The following is a 25,568-nucleotide window of genomic DNA, read 5'->3' on the forward strand; positions in this document are numbered from 1 at the left end:
ATATCTGCACTTTCTACTGCTTACATTTATATATCGGGATTGTTACTTTGGTTTTCATATGTTGGGGGGTGTGATCTAGATCAGTGGTTCCCAACCTTTTTCTTTGGGGCCCCCCCCATGAACATATACAAACATTGGAGCCCCCCCACCATATAAATACACACGCACGCACATACATATGTACTGTGTGTATATATACATATATATATATATATATATATATATATATATATATATATATATATATATATATATGTGTGTGTGTGTGTGTGTGTGTGTTTGTGTAATATTAATATATAGTAATATGTATAGAAAATATTAATTAATCAGTTTTAACTTGTCTTGGCCTTCAATAAACCAAAATTTAGGTAGGCTTTGTCATACTGTCTAATCTTTTTCTTCGCCTCTGAAGAATCACTGCATTTACGTTTGTCTGCCATTTTTGTTTTGATTTTGCCTTTACGACACGTTGACAAGCAGATTGCGCGAGTGAGCAAAATTTAAATAATTATTTAAAGTTATTTATTTTAATTATTTTCACTATTATGTTGGAATTTTAAGCATGTGTTTAGATTTTTATTTATTTTTTTGGTACTTAAAAATACATATATAATAGTAGGGCTGCTCGATTTTGGGAAAAATCATAATCACGATTATTTTGGTCATAATTGTAATCACGATTATTCAAAACCATTGCCAGTTAAAGTCAAAATTATTAGCGCTCCTGAGATTTTTTTTTATATAAATATTTCCCAAATTATGTTTAACAGAGCAAGGAATTTTACAGTATTTCCTATAATATTTTTTCTTCTATTTGTTTTATTTTAGCTAGAATAAAGACAGGTTTAAATATTTTGAAACCAATTTAAGGTCAATATTATTAGCCCCCTTAAGCAATATATATTTTTGATTGTCTGCAGAATAAACTAGCGTTATAATGACTTGCCTTATTACTCTAATTAAGCCTTTGAACTGCACTTTAATCTGAATGCTTGTATTTTAAAAAATATCTAGTAAAATATTATGTGCTGTCATTATAGCAAAGACAAAAAGAAATCAGTAATTAGAAATGAGATATCAAAACTATTATGTTCAGAAATAAGGTAATAAAATATTCTTTCCATGAAACAGAAATTGGGCAGGAAAAGGTTTGCTAATATTTAAGAGGGCTAATAATTCTGACTTCAACTGTATACATACAGTTATTTTCCACCCTGCAAAGGAAAGAGAAATAAATACAATAGAATAAAAATATGAAACAAACTGTGCTTTAAGCATCTTCACTGTAAGAAAAACACTTTAGCTACAGCAGTCCTTCAGTCAAGAGCAGCGAGGGTTTTCTCGTTATGTTTGTTTAATAATGATAAAAACAGGTGACAGCAGGATTAAAGCGCGCTGTCTCTTTAATGGTTTCTCTTTCACGTCTTTTGATCCTCAACTCGTTTGTTTATTACACAAATGAGGGTTAATGCACATAATCACTAAACACCGCGTTTTGACACCTATTTGACCATTAAAGCGTTCACGTTAAGATGACTTTAGATGTCTGCGCTCCTCTGCTCGTCTCAGTGTGTGAATGAGAGTGAATGTATGCTGACCGGCCGCATATGCTGCTGACTGCGTGATCGTGATGCACACACACATAAGCTCTTTCGCGCTTTTAAGAGCCATTTAAGAGCGTGTACAACTGGAACGTGGCAAAATATGATGCAATAATCATTTATCTCGATTAATGCTTTTTTATAATCGTTTGAAACCGAAATCTAAATCGGATATTCGATTAATTGCAAAGCCCTTTATAATAGTGGAGCATTTTTTTGCCTTTTTCTACCTCAATACTTATCCTCTCCCGCGCCCCCCCTGTGAACTCTGGCGCCCCCCTTAGGGGGGCGCGGACCCCAGGTTGGGAACCACTGATCTAGATTATTTCTTGTCTTGCGCCATTTGAGTGCCTTTTTGATTCAGTTGATTTATTTTTTATCATTGGGAGCCTGCGTGCTGCAGCTTTTTCAACCAAGGTTACTATGCACCATATGTAGGCTAGTTTATGAAGATTACTATGAGAAAGGCACGGATGACTTCTCAAATGAGACAGAGGTAGACAGCGAATTTAACATGACTGATGCTGTCCTGTTTACATGGTAATGAGGCCCATTTTGCTCAATCAGATCACAGGTAAACGAGAGAGACGATCCAGTTGAAATAGGAAATTTAAATGCTTAAGATTGAAATCTTTTGTCCACTTCTGATTATACTGCACTGGATTTCTCTGGTCTTTCGGTCTAATACAGCAAACAAAGAGATATTATGTAAAGATTTGTAAATTCAGTTCTAAAACAATCAAAACATTTAATAAAAACTATATGCATTGAGATTTATTTCCTTTATTTGCAATGAGTTCATATTTCCCTAATACAGAATTTACATTTTTTATAAATTATAGATTTGATTTATTGACCAGGATTTTACATGCATGCCTATAGTGTTGTCTTCAATTACTTTTCAAAAGAATAAAAAAATAAATAAAAAAACATATATTTTTAATATATTTAAAATATTCAAATATAAAATAAAATAATAATAGTTAATTATATTTTGGACAGAACTCGGTGTAAAATCAAAGGCATTATTTATAAAGACAGACAGGCCTACAAAACTATTTTTAGAGCCTGTCAACATGAATGTCTGCTGATGTTTTAGATCTAACAGCCGCAAAACTACATGATGAATGCTGTGAATTTGCTCCAAGACGATGATACATTGGTCAACTTCTTGAGCAATGTTGGAGCCATATTGCAGGGTGTGAAGCTGCTTGGCTACTTTCAAAAAATAGGATGTGAGGTTTAGTTATCTACCTATCCTCACTTACTGTCCTTCAGCTTACGCTACAGCCTAATGAAGCACAAAGTTGTCCAGCTAATGTTTACGCAGCAGATGCCTTTCCAGCCATAACCCAGTACTGGAAAACACCCATACACTCTCCCATTCACTTATTCACTAGGGCCAATTTAGTTTATCTATTCACCTATACCGCATGTTTTTGGACTGTGGGGGACACCGGTTATTTACCTACCTAGTGAAACTAAAACATGTAGTAATGGCCACTTTTTGCTTAAGTGCTTTTTTGAAGTTACTTCTTTACTTTTACTTGAGTACAAAAGCATAGTCAGTACATCAACTTTTACCATAGTCATTTTAAACATGAGTGTCTGTACTTCTACTTGAGGAAAGGATGTGTGTACTTTTGCCATCTCTGTAATTAATAAATATTGTCTGACATCACAAAGCCCTACACCTGATTACACATTTCAGACCTCTGCAACATTTCATTCACTCACTCATTCAGAAGGAGATCATATTAAGATGCTACATTATTTGTGTGAGTGTGTTTGCTGATGTGAGGGCTCGATCAATAAGGAGAGCTAATCAGGATGTGTGTGTTCATCACTGCTGTTGACATGAGCAGAAACAGCAGTCAGCATCTTCACAACACAAAGAGATGTGTGATTGTCCAACTGTGTGATGTGGACTATTGCTGTGTTTGTAGATTGTCTGGCTGTATGGTGACAGAGGAAGGCTGTGGTTTTCTGTCTTCAGCTCTGACTTCAAACCCCTCACACCTGAGAGAGCTGGATCTGAGCTACAATCATCCAGGAGATTCAGGAGTCAAGCTGCTCTCTGAACAACTGGAGGATCCAAACTACACACTGGACAAACTCAAGTATGTGGAGCATCACTGGCCTTGTGCTTTTACACTGAATGACTTTAAAAAAGACACTAGAAAGCTCTTTTGTGATCAGCTTCAGTTTTCTGTGAGGGTTATGGGGTGAGGACAGACAGAAGATACAGCTTGTAGAGTATTACAGTCATGTCTATGAAGAGAAAAACATTGAGTGTGAAATGAATCTCCTCTGTAAATGTTGGAGTGTATTGGCTCAGTTACAGTGACATTAAGCGGGACACACTGTACAGTTTCAGCATTTGAGCTGAGCAGAGAAACTTCTTCCTCCATTTCTGCTGAAGAATCCTACAATATCAGGTCAGGAATAGGGTTGGGGATTGAAGATGGATTCAGATTCTGGAATCAGACACTTGGATTAATGTTCAGACTCTTGTTCTAAAATCAACATCTGGATTCCTCTTCTCTGTGCACACATGTGTATTTTTCACTTGCTAATCTGTCAGGAACTTGGGCGCTGGCGAGCAGCTTTAATAATCTGAACATAGTTTAGAGATGGACTGCAACATGTGCTCAAAGGCTGCATGTGCTGAAGAACGATGGCAAAGCTAAGTGTGATCACTGTAATAAATGAATGTTGCAGCAGGGTGTCTCCATCAACATGAGCAGTATCTGCGCTCGCTTCACCAACAGCAGAGGAAAAGAACGCACTGTGTTACATTCATTGTGCATCCCGGCTCAACCAACAAGTGTTGTGTGTTTTAGCTCAAGATTTTGTAGCTGAGCAGCTCAGTGCTAGCTTTAGCTTATTAGCTGAGGGGGAAACTAAACAGCTCATTCTCTCCATCTGTGTGTGTTTACAGTCTGGATCATGGAGGACACACGAGGATTACAGCAGGACCACGCAAATGTAGGACTACAAACACACACACACACACACACACACACACACACACACACACACACACACACAAAAAGATTACAGCAGGACTGCACAAATGTAGGACTACACACACACACACTCATGTGCGCGCAGACTCACACAAACACTCTCACACACACACTCTCACACACACACTCTCACACACAGACATGCACGCACACACACACACACACACTCTCTCTCTCTCTCACACACAGGCATGCATGTACGCATGCACACACACACACAGACACACACACACACTCAAACTCACGCACACACACACACACACACTCTCTCTCTCACACACACACAGGCACTCAAGTACGCATGCACACACAGACACACACACTCTCCCACACAAACACACACACACACACTCTCTCTCACACATGCACATACACAATCACACAGACACTCACACATGCGTGCACACACACACACATACACTCACACACACACACGCGCTCACACACAAACAGTCTCTCACACTAGCGCACACACTCTCTCTCTCTCACACACACACACACACACAAAAACTGAGTTCAAACCAAACAAATCATGTCTAAACCAAAAACAGAACTCTATGAAATGACAAGACAGACCACATTTATAGCACAGGGACTAGTCCACATTAAACAAGAAGGGGGAGACAAAAACATACAATTTACAAATACAATAAACTAAGCCAAACATCTAAATACAAATCTAAATTTAAGTTAAATAAATTCTAAAAAAGGCAAAACTAAATATAAATCTGAATAAACAAACATTGCAAATCATTATTGAACCTAAACTAAACATGAGCTCTCCCTCCAAGCCATTAAGCCAATGGTATCGGCAGGCGGAACCAAAAGTTGGCATCTTGCGGCACGTCGGACCTTTAGTTGGGCGGACCACACCCGGAAACTCTGGCTGTTTCTCAATTCCATGAACGCAGAGAACGGACTTGGGTTCTTGTGGAGAGCGGTCTTGCCAGGTGTCCTCGGAAGAACGAACTCAGGAGACCGCGAGGGCAGAGAACGCGTCCTTTGAGAAATGGGATGCTGCGTTCTTCCTGATGGTCACATGACCTTCACGTGTTTAAAATGGAAATTATTTAAACATTACAGCATTCATACAACGATTAATTGTTTTTCCCCTCTTCAAAATATATACTTTGCATAAAAACATTATAAATATGCTCTGCACAATATAAATAAAACAGATTTTAATACGATTTTCAGCAAACAAACAACCCCTAATCTGTTTATTCCTATATTAAGATGTCCATGTTAATGTTTATTTTCACAGTTTCATTTAGGGAAACTCCTGAGGTAAATAAGTGATATCTCTGAACTTTAATAATAAATCTAAATAAAATGCTGCGTTTCCCACCTCCAGTCGCAATGACTTCTGTGACTTCCAGAGCGAGTTCGGTGCTCAAGTCTGCATCAGTGCGTCCTCGATATCAAGAACACATCCGGGAAGTTTCACGCGTCCTCCGTACTTGCGGTCTTGAGTATTGGAACTGAACTTGGGCAGCTGATGATGACGTTGCACGAGAACACGAGGACGCAAGACCGCTGAAAAACACATATTGAGAAACAGCCTCTGTTCCTCGTCGGCACTGCAGCACGGTAACTTAAACTCAAAAGAAAACTAAATTAACAAAACATACAGTACAGATAACTGATTTTGTGTGCACCCAAAATAGTAATAAATGTACTGTGAATAATAAAGAAAGGTAATAAAAAAAACGAAAGTGTGTGTGTCTTATTAAACTTACATATGAAAGAAACGAAATGTATAAACACAATAACTGAAATTATTGTGACCAATAAATAATCTTAAATGAATATGTATAGCATGTGTGTGTGTGTGTGTGTGTGTGTGTGTGTATGTTTGTGTATGTATGTGTGTGTGCATGCCTCACTCTCAATGTGTGGCCACCACACTGGCCATCACATACTCCCTCCCTTCAGAAATGTCACTGGCACATCGGGACAAGTAGTCAGCCGTAAGGTTTTCTTTGCCAGGGACATGTCTGATAATAAACTGGAAGGGCTGCATTGCCAGATACCAACAGTCGTATTACCCGCTGGTACCTTTCATTTCTTGAAGCCATTGTAGAGCTTTATGATCAGTCTCCAGTATAAACTCCTGGCCTAGCAGATAATACTTCAAAGAGTCGAATGCCCACTTCACAGCCAAGCATTCCTTTTCCACAATGGAATAGCGAACTTCTCTGGGGAAGAGCTTTCGACTCAAGAAGGCCACTGGGCGTCGAGTGTCAGTGCTCACCTGCTGCAGTACAGCTCCCAGGCCTCGATCTAAAGCATCAGTTTGCAAAACAAAGGGTTGGTGGAAATCAGGGTTATGCAAGACAGAATCTCTACTCAAGGCCTTTCTGAGATCTTGGAACGCTGCAACAGTTTCTTGGGTCCACTTCAGTTGATTGGGACTCCTTGAACCAACCATGTCAGTCAATACTGCAGCCCGCCCAGAAATGTTGGGAATAAATCTGTGATAAAACCCAGCCATACCCAAAAAGGACCTTAACTCCTTACGAGTTTGTGGCTGTGGACACCTTTCAATGGCCCGTACCTTCTCCACCTGGGGTTTGAGCACCCCTTTACCGATAACAAACCCCAAGTACTCTGTCTCTGCCTTTGCTATGGTACACTTTTGGGGGTTAACTGTCAGGCCGGCTGCCTGAAGGCGTTGCAGGACTTCTTGGAGATGCTGCAGATGTTGCTGCCATGTGTCACAGTACACCACAATATCATCCAGATAAGCAGCTGTAAATGGTAGTCCTCGTAGTACCTGGTCCATTAGTCTTTGGAAGCTGGCCGGTGCCCCATGCAGTCCAAAGGCTAGAACCTTAAAATGGAATAGGCCCCAGGGTGTTTTAAACGCAGTGAGTTCTCTGGACTGTGGAGTCAACGGAATCTGCCAATTACCTTTTGAAAGATCAGTGGTGGTAAGAAACTTTGAGGTGCCCAGTAGATCAGTGAGATCACTGATTCGCAGAGTAGGGTAAGCATCAAACTTGGTCACAGAGTTGAGGTAACGAAAGTCTATACAAAACCTTATAGACCCATCCTTTTTCGGAACAAGGACCACAGGGTGGCACCACTCGCTTTTAGAGGGTTCTATAATTGCCAGCCTCAGCATCAAATCCACCTCCTCTTTCAGCGCTTCTTGGAGACGTTCAGGGACCCTGTAACTCATTCTTCGAACTACAGCATCGGGTTTCAACTCAATATTATGTACAATCAAGGTGGTAAAGCCAGGGTATTCTGAGAAGACTTCTGGTAAACAAATTTCTCTCACCTCATGCTGTTGCTGTGGGGACAGGTGACTCAGATCCACATCTCCTAGAGCTGACTGAGGCAGAAATACTTCAGAATCATCCTCTTCTTTGACTTGCTGGATCATCAAGCTGTGGCTAGATTCAGGAGGATGAGGAAACCATTCTTTAAGCAGATTTATATGCGGAGTACGTGTAGAATGAGCATGGTCAGATAGAGCAACTTCATAGGTGGTAGGACCTAGTTTCCTTTTAATTTCATACGGCCCCTGCCATTTTGCAAGCAGCTTACTTTCATGACTGGGCAACATCACGAGTACCTTCTGACCGGGCTTAAACTGCCGCTCCCGAGCGGATTAATCGTACCAGGTTTTCTGGCGTGTTTGAGCCTCTGCCAAATGAGACTGAGCTAGTGCAGACATCTTTTGCAAACGTTCCCTCATCTGAATCACATAGGATGCTACATTAGCTTCATCATTTCTCTGTGGGTTTCCCTCCCAAACTTCTCAGAGTATTGCTAAGGCACCTTTGACTTCATGACCATAAAGCAACTCAAACGGGGAAAATCCAGTGGAGGCTTGTGGCACTTCCCTGTAGGCAAACAGAAGATATGGGAGCCATTGATCCCAATCAGTGCCAGACTCACCAACAAACTTGCGTAGCATCTGCTTTAACGTCTGGTTAAATCTTTCGGTTAACCCATCTGTCTGGGGATGATAAGGAGTGGTTCTCAAACTCTTGATGCCCAGCAACCTATAGACCTGCTTCAGAAGATTTGACATAAAATTAGTTTCTTGATCTGTTAGAATTTCACTTGGAAATCCAACTCTGGAGAACAATTGCACTAGACAGGTAGCTTCGTACTTGACCTTAATTGATCTTAAGGGAAACACTTCGGGATACCTAGTGGCATAGTCAGTCACTACAAGCATAAATCGGTTACCTGAACGACTCTTCTCCACTGGTCCAACTATGTCCATTCCCAGTCTTTCGAATGGAGTGCCTATAAGTGGCAGTGGTTGGAGAGGGACTCGCCTTGGGCAGTCAGAGGACACTTTTTGACATTCAGGGCAGGTTTTACAGTACTGGGCTACTTCTTAGTTCAGACTAGGCCAATAGAAGTGTTTTCTGATCCGGGCGATGGTTTTATGTTTCCCCAGGTGGCCAGCCCAAGGAATCGAGTGACCCAGAATAAGGATAACTTCACGGACACACATTCATACAAAATCTTTCCTTTGTCTCTCCATCAACAGTTTTTCCATCTTCCTGCTTTGCTCTCTCCAGATAAGGAACAAGACTGGCATCCTCTTGTTGCATCTGCACAATTTTGACCGGCAGCTTAAACTTCAGCAAATTTATCAACAGGCATTACGGAAGCATTATATTGAATTTTCTTAAACCGTCGTCTGGATTTCCTAGGTTTAGTTGAGCCATCGATTTCTGCATCAAAGAATGGTAGAGTAGCAAGCAACTCTTTACTTTCGTCTCTCTTATGGCTCTGGGCTCGAGTAACAACTATGTTACTGGTGGATGGTGGCTGCAATAAGTCCCACAGTACTGGCAGGTCATGCCCCAAGACTAAAGGGAAAGGTAAGTTGTCAGCTACACCGACCTCCAAGAAGTAAGTCTGACCTCTTACCTTCAGATAGACCTCTGCGGTGGGTAGTAGCTTTTCGTCACCATGCACACAGCGGACAGCCTTCAGGTTGGTGTAGCGAAGGAGGGCTGGAGAAATGCACTTCATGTGAACCAAAGTCTGATCACTCCCGGTATCAACCAAAGCAATCATTTCCTTTCCATTCATCTCAACAGTGGTGCTTGCTGGGAAGCATTCAGCTTTAGGGGCTGGCTTTGCAAGATGCCTGGGCACATAACACAGTTGAGTATTCTTGATTACATTTGTAGGGCACATGGGCTTGGTATGACCTTCTTGATTACATAGGTAACATATTGGCATTTTCCTATAATCCTTAGGAGCATTGAAAAATGCAGGCCCTCCTCCAAGAGGCCAGGGAGACAGGCAGTGCGTTTCTACCAGCACCAGGGAAGTTTCTCATAGACTGCTGGGAGGGATTTGCTCTCCGGTCATCTCGACTGGATTTCCATCACCAGGACTGATTTCTCTGACGTGCTCCCACAAACACATCTGCTAGTGTTGCCGCTTGTGAAGCAGACTGTGGATCATGTTCTCGTACCTACACCTGTAGCTCTGGAGACAACATTCTCAAGTATTGTTCAAGAATGATCACTTCACCGATTTCTTCAATATACTTACTTTTTGGCTGCATCCATTTCCCATACAGTTCTTTTAACCTCACATATAGTTCTTTAGGGCTTTCAAGGTGCTCAACTTCAAGAGACCGAAACCTCTGCCTGTAGGTTTCTTGACTGATGTCATATTTCCTTAATACTGCAGATTTAAGTTCATCATAATTCAGAGATTCTACAACATCCATGTGAACATAAGCAGCCCGGGCCTTACCCGTCAGAAGGGGAATCAGATGAAATACCCACTCCTCTTTTGGCCATCGGCAAACTGCTGCCATTCTCTCAAAAGTAATTAGGAAATGCTCAATATCATCACCCTCAGACAACTTTTCCAATTAAGGCTCTTTGAGTTGGCACTGACCTGTATCACGGGCTTCAGCTCCCTCTCTCCAACAGGTTCTTGACTGAGATAATGGCCAGCTTGGACCAGCACCCTCATCCGGGTGATCCAAATCATTTTGAGGTGTTACCAAAGTATTTGGAACAGGAGTTGTGCGGGCCTGCACCTCCAGCTGCAACAGCCCAAACTGATGTTGGAGAGCTTTGAACCGGCGTTCCTGCTGGTTCAGCTCTGCCATCCTTTGTGCTTCCTGAGCCTCCATTTTTGCCATGTGAGCTCTCAACAAGCCTGTCAAGTCAGTTATTGTTGGTTCAGTGCATTCAGTCTCCACATCAAATTGTCTTACCTCCTGTAATTCTTCATCCCCCAGCTCTTGTGCAACTTCATCCAGTTGCTCCACTGAAACAGCCTTTGGGGCTCCTCTTCGTCCTCCTCGGTTCATGGCCAGGAAAGTTTACTAAAGCAAAAAAATCTATGCCCCCTACTGGCGGAATCCCACTTCTGACACGACTTGTGAGGGACCGAGCCAGCACGTACAGTAAAGGGCATACAAAAAAGAAGATTTTCAAAAATAATTATTTTTATTAAAGTCAAAAAGGTTCACAAAAAGTTCAAAAATAAATTAATTAAATAATTAAATCAATTGAAAGAACAATAAACTAAACAAGGAAAACAAACTGAGTTCAAACCAAACAAATCATGTCTAAACCAAAAACAGAACTCTATGAAATGACAAGACAGACCACATTTATAGCACAGGGACTAGTCCACATTAAACAAGAAGGGGGAGACAAAAACATACAATTTACAAATACAATAAACTAAGCCAAACATCTAAATACACATCTAAATTTAAGTTAAATAAATTCTAAAAAAGGCAAAACTAAATATAAATCTGAATAAACAAACATTGCAAATCATTATTGAACCTTATCTAAACATGAGCTCTCCCCCCAAGCCATTAAGCCAATGGTATCGGCAGGCGGAACCAAAAGGTGGCATCTTGCGGCACGTCGGACCTTTAGTTGGGCGGACCACACCCGGAAACTCTGTTCCTCGTCGGCACTGCAGCACGGTAACTTAAACTCAAAAGAAAACTAAATTAACAAAACATATAGTACAGATAACTGATTTTGTGTGCACCCAAAATAGTAATAAATGTACTGTGAATAATAAAGAAAGGTAATAAAAAACGAAAGTGTGTGTGTCTTATTAAACTTACATATGAAAGAAACGAAATGTATAAACACAATAACTGAAATTATTGTGACCAATAAATAATCTTAAATGAATATGTATAGCGTGTGTGTGTGTGTATGTTTGTGTATGTTTGTGTATGTATGTGTGCGTGCATGCCTCACTCTCAATGTGTGGCCACCACGCACACACACACACTCTCTCTCTCTCTCTCTCTCTCTCTCTCTCTCTCTCCATCCTCTCATACAAACACACACACACCCTTTCTCTCTCTCTTACACAAACACACACACACACACACACACACAGTTGTGGTTATAAATGTGTGTGTTCTTGTGTTCAGATGTCTGTTTCCTCACTCTGGATCCAAACACAGCACATACTCGTCTCATTCTGTCTGAGGAGAACAGAGAGGTAAAGAGTGTGTGGGAGAATCAGCCGTATCCTGATCATCCAGACAGATTTGATGGTCTTTATCCTCAGGTGTTGTGCAGAGAGAGTGTGTGTGGACGCTATTACTGGGAGATTGAGTGGAGATGTTGCTGTGTTTATATCTGTGTCATATAAGAGCATCAGGAGGAAGGGAGGAGGTGATGAGTGTGTGTTTGGATCTAATGCTCAGTCCTGGAGTTTGCGCTGCTCTACCTCCAGTTCCTCATTCTGGCACAATAACACATGCACTGATCTCTCAGTGGAGCCGTTCAGCAGGAGAATAGGAGTGTTTGTGGATCACAGTACAGGAACTCTGATCTTCTACAACATCTATAGAGACACAATGAGCCTCATCCACTCTGTCCAGACCACATTCACTGAGCCACTCTACCCTGGGTTTGAGCTTAGTTCTGGATCATCAGTGAAACTGAGCTGAAGACTGACGAGAGATTTACCCAGAATCCTCTGCAGGAGCAGTTGTTATGGAAAGTTGCGCTGGATGGATCTCGACAAACATCTTCTAAGTTTCAAAAAAAAAGGCTGAGGTCTTCAAAGTTGTCAAGTTGAAGCAGTTTATTGTTACAGCAGAGTTGGTCGATTGATTTCGCTCCTAAAAATGTTCCAAAACCCACAGTTTATATACAGGCTTTAAGTCATCATGAAACAGTGGTGCAGCATGAGCATCACATTATTTCCAGGCTCTAATAGGATTCTAGCCTTTATATTGATGGCTGTATGTTTTTCTGTTTTTGCACATCTTAAAGGTCATATTTCAACACTTTTTAAATGATTCTCCCTATGCATGCTATTGCATTGCAGGTTGAGCAAAGTTGTTTTTAAGTTGTTTTTGTCATGGTCAATACATCAGTACGTGTTGCATATGCTGTCTGAATGGTCTTACTTCACCGCTGTTTACTTCTGTGTATTTTACTCTGCATCACTTGAATGTATTTCTATATGTTTAACAGTGTATTTTAATAGTGGCAGATTATAGTGATTATATAGTGATTACATAATAAAAGTTCCTCTACAATTCTAATTCCTCTATAATTATAATTCCCTTAGGGACTTAATCAAAAAAGTCCCTTTCCTAAATCCCTCACTGAAGTGCAACTTAAGAATCCAACACTTGCAAAGTCTTAACATACTTGTGCAACCAAAAAGTTGCCCATCTACATCCTGCAATTGTCAGCACCCTTGCGCCGCACTTCAGAGGAGAAACAGAACCAAACATCTCCCTCCACTTTTGACTTTAGAAGGAGTAAAAGATCCCGCTCTCCCTAACTGAATACTTTTTTGGGGGGGGAGTTGAACACACAATAATCATTAGTCAGGTTAAAAATATATGCTTGTCAGCCTTGCTCACAGTTGTGGGTATACAGCATATATACTTGATTAATCATCATTTAATAGAAATCATATATTTGTAGAATATTCTCGGCGCCTGTAAAAGAGCCATATCTGATGTTTTATCCCATGTCGCCAGAGGTACTTCTGAGTACTGTCTGGTGTTGGAGCAGACAGTGGGTTTTTAAACCGCCAGTAGAGTCTGCTCTTCTGCTTCTCTTGCCATTGGATACCAAGGTGTCCCTTGACCGTAATCATCTTCCCTCTTTCCCCGTGTACATCTGATAGGAGCTCTGGCAGCTTCAATGAACTCCTAAATACATACAGAAATGTATACTAGTAAATAGGGCTTAAATAATCACACAATTTTCCAGTTAAGTCCACTCTATTAGCTTTTTCCTGTATTATAGATGATACCTTGCTTAAAACTCTCATCTTTTAAAAATTAGTAAAAAGTTAAAAATTCAAAGAAATTAAAGGCAAAAAGAAATGTAAAGTAGTAATTGTTTTTTAAAACTCACCTAACTGGTTCAAATCTGGCCCAAAGACTTCATTGACATGGTCTCTGCAGTCATGCACAATTCTATTCACTTGCACATTGGCCATCTGCTTGGCAGCAGCTTTAACACGCATCGATCTGAGAAAAGGCACAACACAACAAAAGAGAAATACAAAAACAAGTAGACCAATTCCTATGAATATTCCAATCTTGAGCAACCATGATCCAAATACAGAAGCAAACCAGTCACTGAAGTTCTTATTGTAGTGGTTTTCGATTTTTCTCTTAATGAATCAAACTCAGTCTGTAGGTTATGAATATCAGAAGAATATACTTTATTGTCGACAACAAAGGAGAACTTTCAGGAGACCCCCAGTAGCATCTCTGTCTGAAAAATTCTGTCTCACTCAAATTCTAGCCTGCTTAAATAGTCTTTTACACCAGTTTTTTTCTTTGTTCTCCATATGTTACACAAGATCCCTCCTAGTTTAACCCTTGACCCCAAATTCCACCTCTGACGTCTGTTTTTCCCTTATTTTTACATATGTCACACAAATTCCACCTAGGTTAACCCCTGACCCAAACCTGGTAACTATATAACTTATCCAGTTCTTGTGATTGGTAATTCTTCTAATGGTATGCAAGTCTAAAAGCAGATTATACACATACAATTTGAATATATATATTAACTTCACACTTTAAAGAGTATAAAATCCACTTCATATTATCCCTCCTCTTAAGACTTTAAGTCTTAATATTCTTGTTTTTTTTTGCCCATAGTGCAACTCCATGACCTAGCCCTTAGCCATACTACCTAATGACAAATATATGTCACAGTATTATTACAAATGACCAAATCATGTAATTGCACTTTGGAATAAAATCGAGCCAAACTTCTGCGCCCACTATTGACTAGGACACAGTAAAAGACTCGATTCTATTTTGTTGTTATCATAAGAGGTAATGTTTTAAGCATACAGGTGGTTATACATTTGCTTCTGGGGGTCATGGTTATTTAACACACAGTAAAGAATAAAACTAAAACTAAAAATAAACATACACAATCTCCCAATCTATGGTCACAACACAATATTCTAATCTAACACCCACAAAACATAATCAGTAGAGTACGTTGATCTTCAGCCCAGATACTTTGCGTATCGTAGAGAGCCGCCGTTTTGGGGTAGAGGTTGTCTAGCACTTAACACCCAAGGCATGGATCCTCTTCATCATCCTCTTCTTCTAAACTATCAAAAATTTTTAGCACTAGTTCATCTTTTTGACTCTAAATCTGGCACATATTTGCGAGCATTCTTTGTTTTGTTCTGGCCTTAAAAAGTGTTGATAGAGACGTTATGTTGAGAGTCTGTAATCGGAAGTTATGATTATCAAAGCTTGACCTTGTGGCACCTTCTGTATATTTCACTCAGGTATATTATCAGAGTTACTTATTTAACTGTTCTGATAAACTCCTCCTGCCACACTTTGCACTTCATTGAGCTTCAAGATTTTCTGCCTCCTCTGTTTCCTGTTAGCTTTCTCTTACTGGAGCTTTTTCCTTTGGCTGTCTTGTGCTGTGGTCCAGATGGTATCCAGTTGATGGCATCCCCTTTGGTAACTTTTTCATAAGGTCTATTTCTCCTGACTTCACTCCAGTTTCTCCAGAACAACCTCAGATATACTTGATCACCGGATTAATCTCCTGCTTCTGGTCCTTTCTGGTTTCCTGTACAGATATCGCTTTGCACATGGCAGTTAGTTTCCTCATAAAAGACCAAACTTCTTTCCAATACATTAGAAATGTTCTTCAAACGTTCCAGAAGGTTAAATACGAGATTACTTGCAAGGGTCGACCCATTAGTACTTCATGCAGTGTTAGTTGCTTGTTTCTGTCAGTTTTCATGCAATCACTTGTTAATGCAAAAGGTATATTATTTTAACACATCTTGTTAAACTAGGCCTTGATGAATCATCTTTAGCTCTTTCAATCATTCCTTACAGTTATGTGTAATTTCTCAATTTTCTTGATTTCCAATACTTTATCAGTTCATTTATTTATCTATTCACTGAGTCATATATCCACTTATTTATCTACTTAATTACCTTTATTCACTTTAATTGACTTTCATTACTCTAATTTATTTTTAAATGCAGACACATTAAACTTATTTCTGAAGGTATTCTAAATATGAGACTTATAAGACTATTATCTTAAATATTGTAACTGTTTCTTCTTCCCTGCTCTGCTGATGGAATTACCTTCACTCATCTACCACAACTGTCATGCCCAAAAACTTGTATCTCTTGCCCTAAGCTAATTTTATCATTTCACAACATCCACAATCAAGTTCTTGAATATCCGCTTAGGCCTATTGCCGATCTTTTACTCACATTCTACTTTGCACAGATGTCACATGTGTACAACAATTCACTAATCACTGCATTCAAAAAGGCGATTATTATCCTTGCTGCTCAATTTTCCTTACCACTTCACCCTTGATTCAAACCATGTACATCTCAAATGCCAATATCTAGAAATGCTGTTGCCTCAACAATCTGTACTTTGTATGTAATACATAAATCTTATTTGTCTTTTTCGTTCACCTATAATGCTAGATATATTGTTCATAGATACTAGTATGTTGTTTAATCATCTAATTGAGGTTGTGGCTGTATACTAGTGTTAGACCTGCTACCTTATTTTCTTTAATGTAAAATCAATTTTTTATTTATCAGCTTAACAGTTATTATTGCATATAGATTAGATACAGAATGTTGTTAACACTAAACCCTTCATCCCTAAAAAATGTTATTTATGTCTTTTACTTAGCTTGAGCTAGATGTACCTGCAGAAAACTAAGTCCTACATGTTATAATATCCATCACGGAATATTCTAAATCTTTTTATGCATTCTAATGTATGTATATCAGCCTATTTACTTTAGGGGTAACCAAGTGTCTACCCTCCTCTGATAATAACCTGAACAGAAATTCATTACTTTAACATATTTGGCATCCAAACTAACAAATTTAAGTACAGGAACCTCTGCTAAGAAATTCTCTATCACTGACTGTTCTTAAATCATAAACTGTACAACATCTACTTATTTCTGTTTTGACTAATACCTTAATCAAAAATTTAATTCAAATCAAATTCAAATAGAGTCCATTTTAATAGTCACCTACACAATCACAACCAAATTGAAATTGACTTTAATTAGAAATGCCATAACATATCTAAGTGTTTCTAATATTGCTATGTTCTCAAAAGTTTCAATAATGCCTATTCCAGCATATAACAGACCTGCATCTGATTTAATTTTAATTAATCCTCCCTATGCTGGCTAATTTTGTCTACCTTTATGTCCTGAACTGTTAATCATTATTATAATTTGACACTTACCTAAATAATTTCTTATTTTGCATTTTATATTAATAAGCATTTTTGCTTTTCAGCATTTTCAGCTCCTAATTCCTTCCTGCTCTCACATCAAACTGGTTATACATAAATTTTTGTTGTAATTTTCTACAAGTTGACTGAAAAATCACTGGATTTCTTTATAGGTTCCTCTCTATCTGATCTGATTATTCATCTTTAGTCCTTAATTCTTCTTTGCTTTTAATTATTTCTTCACATTTGTAAAACAAATGTTTTCTGTTTTTTATTTTTAGACACTTTTCTTTTTCAAATATTATTTTAGTACATTTAGAATTGTTACTTTTTGACCTATTCAGTACTGTGAGTTCATTTCATTTTTTTTCATTCTCTTCAAGTATAAATCACTTTTCTGTCTTAATCTCTGACATAGCTTTTCTCTCAAATCTTAGTTTAGTTTACTCAAAATAAGTTTTCCCTAATTTTAACTTAAATACTTAACTCCATCAACTTCTAACCCAAATTATTATTTTTTTCAGTTATCAAAAACTGTTTTTTATTATCTTTTTTATCACCACCATGCATTATAATTTATCCTCTTATGTTCAATAATCTCTATGAGTTAACCTATGAAAATGAACCAAAATAATTTAACATTCTTCATAATTTATCATTTCAACATTACACATTTAAAGTTTCATTGTACATTATCATCTAAGACTTTTCACAGTTTACATGATACTTTTCTTTTTATCAAATTGACAGGAGTCTGATTTGATACAAGAATGGGTAGCTACACTTTTGCTCTTATTTTGCCCTCTGAGTGGTCACATTGTAGTCAATTTGGACTATAGGTCGACTGCTTTGAGATGGACTACCATACTCTCCCTCCTCACACCCCGAGAAGACAACTGGTTCATAGATTAGTGCAGTCTTTTCTGTGGTGTCCATATCAGGGCACAGTGTTTCCCCCTTCTCTTTGTGCTGGCTTCTTTTCTTTCATTGAGCTGTTGTAAAGTTCTGGTGGAGTGCTTTTTCTCTTTGATCAGTTAATCATTAGCTTGTTTGCCTCTTTTTAGTGTCTCTGAACATAAGTAGCCTTTCCAGTCCTCAGTAATTCCTGGGCATGCAGTTCCTGCCTCACTGCTTTCACAAATGTCCACAGCCAACAGTTTGTCCATTGTGTTTTTCAAACACCTTTTCCATTTGACAGTGCACTCAGAGATGTCTGGTAGATAAGAGACCACAGTCCCCCAAAGTCCATCCCTATGTCCTCTTAAGTAATATATGGAATTTAGCTCATAACCTATAAAAGTCTTTTCTTCTTTCCCATGTTTTTACCATCAAATGAAGACTCCTCTCATCTATTTTCTCCTCTCTACGGTTTTAACAGTTTATTTTTCTCTAATTCACAATCATTTTATCATATGTAAATATGTTTAATTTTTTATTTCTATTCTATTTCTAATTAATTTCTTTAGCTTCGGATTATGCTTTACTTTACATTTCTCCTCATCTTTGCTAGTGTTTCTCTACTAACCGGTCATTTTTACATCGTATTTTAATTTCCCTAACATTTTCCATACTCAGTTTTTATTTTCTCACTGCTTACATCAAATGTTTCGTCTGTTTGCCATTTGACATTATCTTATCTTTTATTTTCTCTGCCACGTATTTTAGTATTGTATTTTTTATTTCCATAGCTGTTTTTCCATACCTGATTTAACTCAACAATACTACATGGTGGCCCAATATCTGGTATAACTGTTCAAAATCATTACTGCTATAGCTCAAAGTTAATATTATTAATTAAATTCACATATTTATTTACTAAAATCATTTTTCATTTTTGAAATGCAATGTTTAATTATCAGTTATCTTCTTACTGCCTACACTCTTAAATATATATATATATATATATATATATATATATATATATATATATATATATATATATATATATATAAGGGCAATATATATATATATATATATATATATATATATATATATATATATATATATATATATATATATATATATATATATATATATATATATTAACTCACTCTATCATGTTTTAACATTTACCCAGTGTGATTTTCATCTAAATCACTTTACTTTACTACAAATAGATGATGGCTTAGATCTTATGTAGCTGACTTTGAGAAAGATGAAACAAGCATTTGTATTGCCCTTAAATACAAACAAATTCTCTAAAGTCAATTATTTCTTCAAATTGTTACTGCTTTTTACTTTTTATCTTATCTGTTCAATGTGCCTATATTGTAAGCATATTTTAAACTTTTAATTTGATCTATGAAACAGTGGATTTATTTTTTCTATTTCTATTTTATTCTTTTTCCTTTCTGTAATTTAAGTTTTTAGCTCTTAGGTTTTCTTATACATTTTAAAGCTTATTTTGTTTCACATTTTATAATTAAATTTTCAATTAATCAATATTCATTTTTTAAGTTTTCTTTTTCTATTTTATTCTTAATTCAAGAACTAACTTATATGTTATTCGTTCATACTTATTTAGTAAATCTATTTGTTTATTAATATATTCTTTTACTCCATACTTCCTTTATCTCTATATATATTCATCACTATGGCTTCATTTATTCTTTTCCATTAGTAGAGTTTCAAACTCTTTTCTATATAATATAACTCTATTATTAGTATTTCCTCATTTCATTTATCTTACTATACCACTTTATAATATATCTATTCATCAATAACTTATATTCTATCCACAATTATGCTAAAGTCTATGTCATTATTTTATCTAATAGTTTGATATTCTCTCTTTTACTCTCCTCTTCTCTGTTTTCCTTGTGCTGTAAATAGAAATAATCTATTTATTGTTCACACATGGACACCATAAATCTATCTCTTACCCCCATCCTGGGGCAGACTGTCTTTCACCTGTTGCTATGTAAAGAATTTAATTCTATTCAGCCTATTGTTCTTTTTTAACATATTTAAACTTAAAACACAAATATAATTTCAGAAAAATGTTTAACTAGTATATTCTTCTGCCTTTTCACTCTGTGTCTTTCAAATGCAACATGTTCCATTAGTTTTGATTTAGAAGACTCCTCCTTTATATCATAATCTATTCTTTTAAACTGAATAAATCACTATTCCTATTGTTCTTTAAATCACACCTCACATATTTAACCCTCCTTTTATATTATAATATACTATAATCATTATTTTAACCTACTCCTTATTAAAAAACGTTTAAACGCATTCACACTTTTACTCTTATTATTTTTCCTCTTCTCATTCACTCCTCTCCTCCACTTAGTGTAACCTGAGCTGCATCACCCATCCTCATTCCAGTCAAGGAGGAGGAAGGGAGTCTTCTCTGCACACCAATGTGGACTATTTTGCCTAACCCGAAGCAGCAAATACACAAACACTACAATTAAATAAATACTCTACACTCCTCTTGAGTGACCTGTCCAAGCAGCCTCTAACCTTAGAGCGGTAACCACAGGATTTCTACATTTACTTTTAATTATTTAAAGCTGGAGAAACAGTTCAAGTGTATTTACCGTTACAAGCAGGTCCTGGCAGAAAAAACACAAACTAATAAGCATAAAATCGCTTACCGTTTTTTTATTGTGGCCACATATTGGTGTTTTTTCTCCAGTCCAGCATGCACAGTAACACCAGTCCTGCTCCTTTCCAGCCCACCCAGGGACGCCAATTATAGTGATTTCTTAGGTTTTTCTCTTAATGAATCAAACTCAGTCTGAAGGTTATGAATATCAGAAGGGTATACTTTATTGTCGACAACAAAGGAGAATTTTCAGGAGACCCCCAGTAGCATCTCTGTCTAAAAAAATTCTGTCTCACTGATGTTCTGGCCTGCTTAAATACTCTTTTGCAACTGTTTTTCACATTGTTCACACAAGATCCCACCTAGTTTAACCCCTGACCCCAAATTTCACCTAGGTTAACCCCTGACCACAAATTCCACCCAATTTAACCCCTGACCCCAATTTCCACCTAGGTTAACCCTTCTAATGGTATTCTTCTAATGGTATGTATGTCTACAAGCAGATTATACACATTCAATTTGAATATATACATTAACATCACACTTTAAAGAGTATAAAATCCACTTCATAATCCAGCCTCGAAGTCATAAAAGCATGGACTAGCTTTTCTGCATTAGAGATAGATAGCATGCTTTGTAATTTAGCGATATTTCTCAGATGAAAGAAGGCAGTTTTTGTGACATGGGATATAAAGTTTTCAAAAGTTAAATTGCTGTCTAATATGACAACCAGATCATTTATAGTAGAGCTAACGCTAACTTTGTATCCCTCTAATTATAGATTGAGTAGTGAGATCTGCTGTGTACAAGATTTAGGCCCAATAAGTAATAATTCTGTTTTGTCTGAGTTTAAGAGAAAAAAATGTTTGTCATCCAGTCTTTAATGTCTTTGATACACTCAGTTAGTTTAGACAGTTCAGACGTCTCGTCAGGTTTAGTTGAAATATATAATTGAGTATCATCTGCATAGCAGTGAAAGCTGATCCCATGTCTTCTAATAATGTCTCCCAGAGGTAACATGTAAATTGTAAACAGTAAAGGGCCTAAAACCGATCCTTGAGGCACCCCATACTTTACTGGGCTGACTTGTGAGGGCTGTCCATTAATATTCACAAACTGGTAACGGTCAGTTAAGTATGACTTAAACCATTGTAGAGCCTGTCCCTGGACACCTGTAGACTTTAAGCGATTTATGAGGATATTGTGGTCAATGGTGTCAAATACCGCACTAATATCGAGTAAAACTAATAGCAAGATGCACCCTTGGTCAGCAGCTAAGAGTAAATCATTGGTTATTTTCACTAATGCGGTTTCTGTACTGTGATGAGCCCTGAAACCTGACTGAAACACATCAAAAATATTGTTCGTCTGCAGAAAAGGAACATAATTGAGTAGAAACAACTTTTTCTAGTATTTTTCTAGTATCTTCTGATGAGTAACTGAAACTCTTCTCACACCGAAGCTGCGGTCACACAAGAGTTTGAGCATGCAAAATTCTGTTGTATGGCGCTGCAAAAGGGGCGGGATTAACCAAGATGATTAGACATTAAAAAAAGTGAGCGATTGGTCCATATTTTACATTTCTGCCAAGAGAGTTCATATTTTGATCTTCGATTGGTCTCACACAATCAAGTGATGCGATTTTGCAGGTCAGAGTTTACCAAGCTTGAACTTTGCAATGTAGTAAACTGCAAAACTTTGCAGGAAACGCACAAATTTGCGTTTCCTGTCCGATGCATTCACGTGCGTATGAATGGAAGTCTATGGGAAGAAAAGTCCAGTGTGATCGTGGCTTAAGTGCAAGTGAATGGTTTCTCTCGAGTGTGGCTCATCATGTGTAAATTGAGGGATGTTGATATTCTGAAACTCTTCCCACACTGAGTGCATTTGAATGGTTTCTCTCCAGTGTGGATCCTCATGTGGTAATTAAAAGATGATGATTGGCTGAAACTTTTCCCACACTGAGTGCATGTGAATGGTTTCTCTCCAGTGTGGATCTTTTTGTGGTAATTAAGGGATGATGATTGTCTGAAACTCTTCCCACACTGAGTGCATGTGAATGGTTTCTCTCCGGTGTGGATCCTTATGTGTTGTTTAAGAATTAATGAGTGTCTGAAACTCTTCCCACACTGAGTGCATGTGAATGGTTTTTCTCCAGTGTGGATCCTTATGTGTTGATTAAGGGATGATAAATGGCTGAAACTCTTCCCACACTGAGTGCATGTGAATGGTTTCTCTCCGGTGTGGATCCTCATGTGTTCATTAAGGTGTGATGAGTAGCTGAAACTCTTCCCACACTGAGTGCATGTGAATGGTTTCTCTCCAGTGTGGATCATCATGTGAATCTTAAGATGGTCTTTTCTTCCAAAACTCTTTCCACACTGAGTGCATGTGGATATTTTCTCTCCAGTGTGGATCCTCATGTGAATCTTAAGATCGCCTTTTCTTCCAAAACTCCTTCCACATTGAGTGCAGGTGAAACGATTCTTGTCTCTCCTTTTCAAAACACCATCAGTCTGTAAATGAGTTTTTTCCTCAATTTTGACATGATGTTCCTCCTCTTTACTCCCCTCGTACTCTTCAATTAAGTCTGAAATAAATAAAACATTAGTTTTCATTAAGTCTTAAAAACTTTCATCAAAAGCTGAAAAGTGAAAAGACACTGGAAACATTGGCTACACATGCTGTAATTTTGATGCACATTAAATGTCAAATGAATCAGATCATATTTTGTTTGGTCTGTTAATGTGTACACATTTAAGCAGATTCAAATCATCTTTATTTATCTAGTGCTTTTACAATGTAAATTTTGTTAAAGCCGCTTTATAGAAGTTCTAGTAAATTGAAACCGTGTCAGTCCAGTTTTCAGTTTCTCAAAAGTCATTTTGGTCATATTGATAAGACACATATTTAAAAGTCGTAAATGGCCTATTTTTATTCATAAATATATTCATAATGAACAAACAGCTGAATATTTCCCTCTCAGACATGAGACATACCTGTACAGCATCTGCATAAACGCTGGAACGTGCACCTTTCCAGAAATGTATAGTAACGAAGTAGAACTATTTCAATACTGTACTTAAGTACTAAAAGGCTGTATCTGTACTCTACTGGAGTATTGTTTTTTTTCTCCTGTATCCACTTTTACTTAAGTACATATTTTCGCTGATACTTTTACTACGATAGATTTTTTTATGTGCTGCATTGTTACTCATTACTAGGGGTGTCAAAATTATCCATATCAGTTCAGTAATAAATCATAACCGGTTGTTACGTACTGACGTACTTTATCTCATATGCACAATGACGCAATACTAGGATGGAGGTGAGGGCGAGTGAAGGCGGCACAGCACACGAGCCACTATTTCTCTATAGGGAGAAATGCTGTAAAACTTCATCTCTGCCTCTCTCTCACTTTGGACATTTGACCCGCTGCGCTGGCCTGTTTGTGAGGTAACTGTTCATCTCCTCTTGGCTGTTAAAGCGATTCTTGTGGATCCAGACACGAGCGTGCCTGATGTGCAAGTTTTATCCACTGTGTCTATTTTGGGTTACCTGTGATAACCGCATATTATGTGCATAAACTGTAACCTCGGCTGTTCTTCCCACCTTCGGTGAACATCGCTTTCATTTCTAAAGCAGATCACACCCTTTCTGTTGAGCAGGTGAAGACAATAACTAATCAAAGTGGTGTAAGACCTTGCCTGTCTGCTCTCAAAAAGCAAGCGGGAGAATATTTACATTAGTTCATTTAGTATAAATGCTCATGTACTGGAGTTTTGTTTGAAACATTCAGAATGAGTGTATTCTTTGAGCAGGTCAAATTAAGGGTAAAGTTTATATATCTTACTGCTGTATTAAAGGACAAAATTGTATTACAAATAACCCTTTAACTGTCACACCAAGAAAAAAAGCAATATAATTTTTTTTGTTTGGATTTCTTAACTCCTAATGTCGCTAGTTAACACAATCAATGCATTTTTTTTCAACACATCCTATAATTTTTTTTAAATATCAGCCTCTACCAAATGATTAAATTTGTAGGTTTATGGTAAAAGTACCAGAATTAATAAATATACTATAAAAACCTGAAAATATGAAGTGTAAGAAAACATAAAACATAATCAAAATAAAACATTATTGAATACTAAATAATAGCCACAAGCCATAAAATCTTTCAGATTTTAATTTAACACAGTAATATACATGTTATCCAGTTTTGTTTTACAATAAAATCAAAATCAAGTGAATTAGTGCAACAGGATTTAGTTTGCTTGTTTAGTTTAGTTTCACGAGAGCTTCCAGAAGATGGAACTGTTTATTGTGGTATTAACCAATCAAACTTCAAAACTCCCAAAGTGTGAGTTTGTCTATGTGTGTGTGTGTGTGAGAGTGAATAATGTGTGTAAGAGAGAGTGTGAGAAACAGTGTGATTGTACCTGTGTGTGCGTGTGTGCATGTGTGTAAAAGAGAGTGTATGAGTGTGGAAAATAGTTTATTTATACATGTTTGTGTGTACGTGTGTCCATGTATATAAAAGCATCGGTATTACACGGATATTACGAGGAGATGGTAAATTTTGTGGACATTATTTTTGACATGCAATCATAATAAATATTTTTTATTTTCAGAAAGTAAAACTACA

At 37.5% G+C, this 25,568-nt stretch overlaps 1 protein-coding gene and 1 long non-coding RNA gene across 2 annotated transcripts in view; one reads left to right on the forward strand and one right to left on the reverse strand.

The window, feature by feature from the left end:
- The first annotated feature begins 3,509 nt into the window (after positions 1-3,509).
- Positions 3,510-13,943, forward strand: LOC137491343 (uncharacterized). Its single transcript, XR_011011317.2, has 3 exons — positions 3,510-3,721; positions 4,543-4,589; positions 12,042-13,943. It is a non-coding gene; the product is annotated as an uncharacterized lncRNA (long non-coding RNA).
- Positions 13,944-19,986: 6,043 nt separating this feature from the next.
- The window catches only part of LOC137491257 (uncharacterized), a 29,824-nt gene continuing 24,242 nt past the window's right edge, over positions 19,987-25,568 (reverse strand). Inside the window, exon 3 of the mRNA XM_068220416.2 lies at positions 19,987-23,510. Coding sequence (XP_068076517.1) covers positions 22,714-23,510 — 797 coding nt within the window. The 3' untranslated portion in view covers positions 19,987-22,713. The remainder of the gene's footprint in view (positions 23,511-25,568) is intronic.

The sequence above is a fragment of the Danio rerio genome, chromosome 4 (assembly GCF_049306965.1).
Source record: "Danio rerio strain Tuebingen ecotype United States chromosome 4, GRCz12tu, whole genome shotgun sequence".
NCBI classification, from domain to species: Eukaryota; Metazoa; Chordata; class Actinopteri; order Cypriniformes; family Danionidae; genus Danio; species Danio rerio.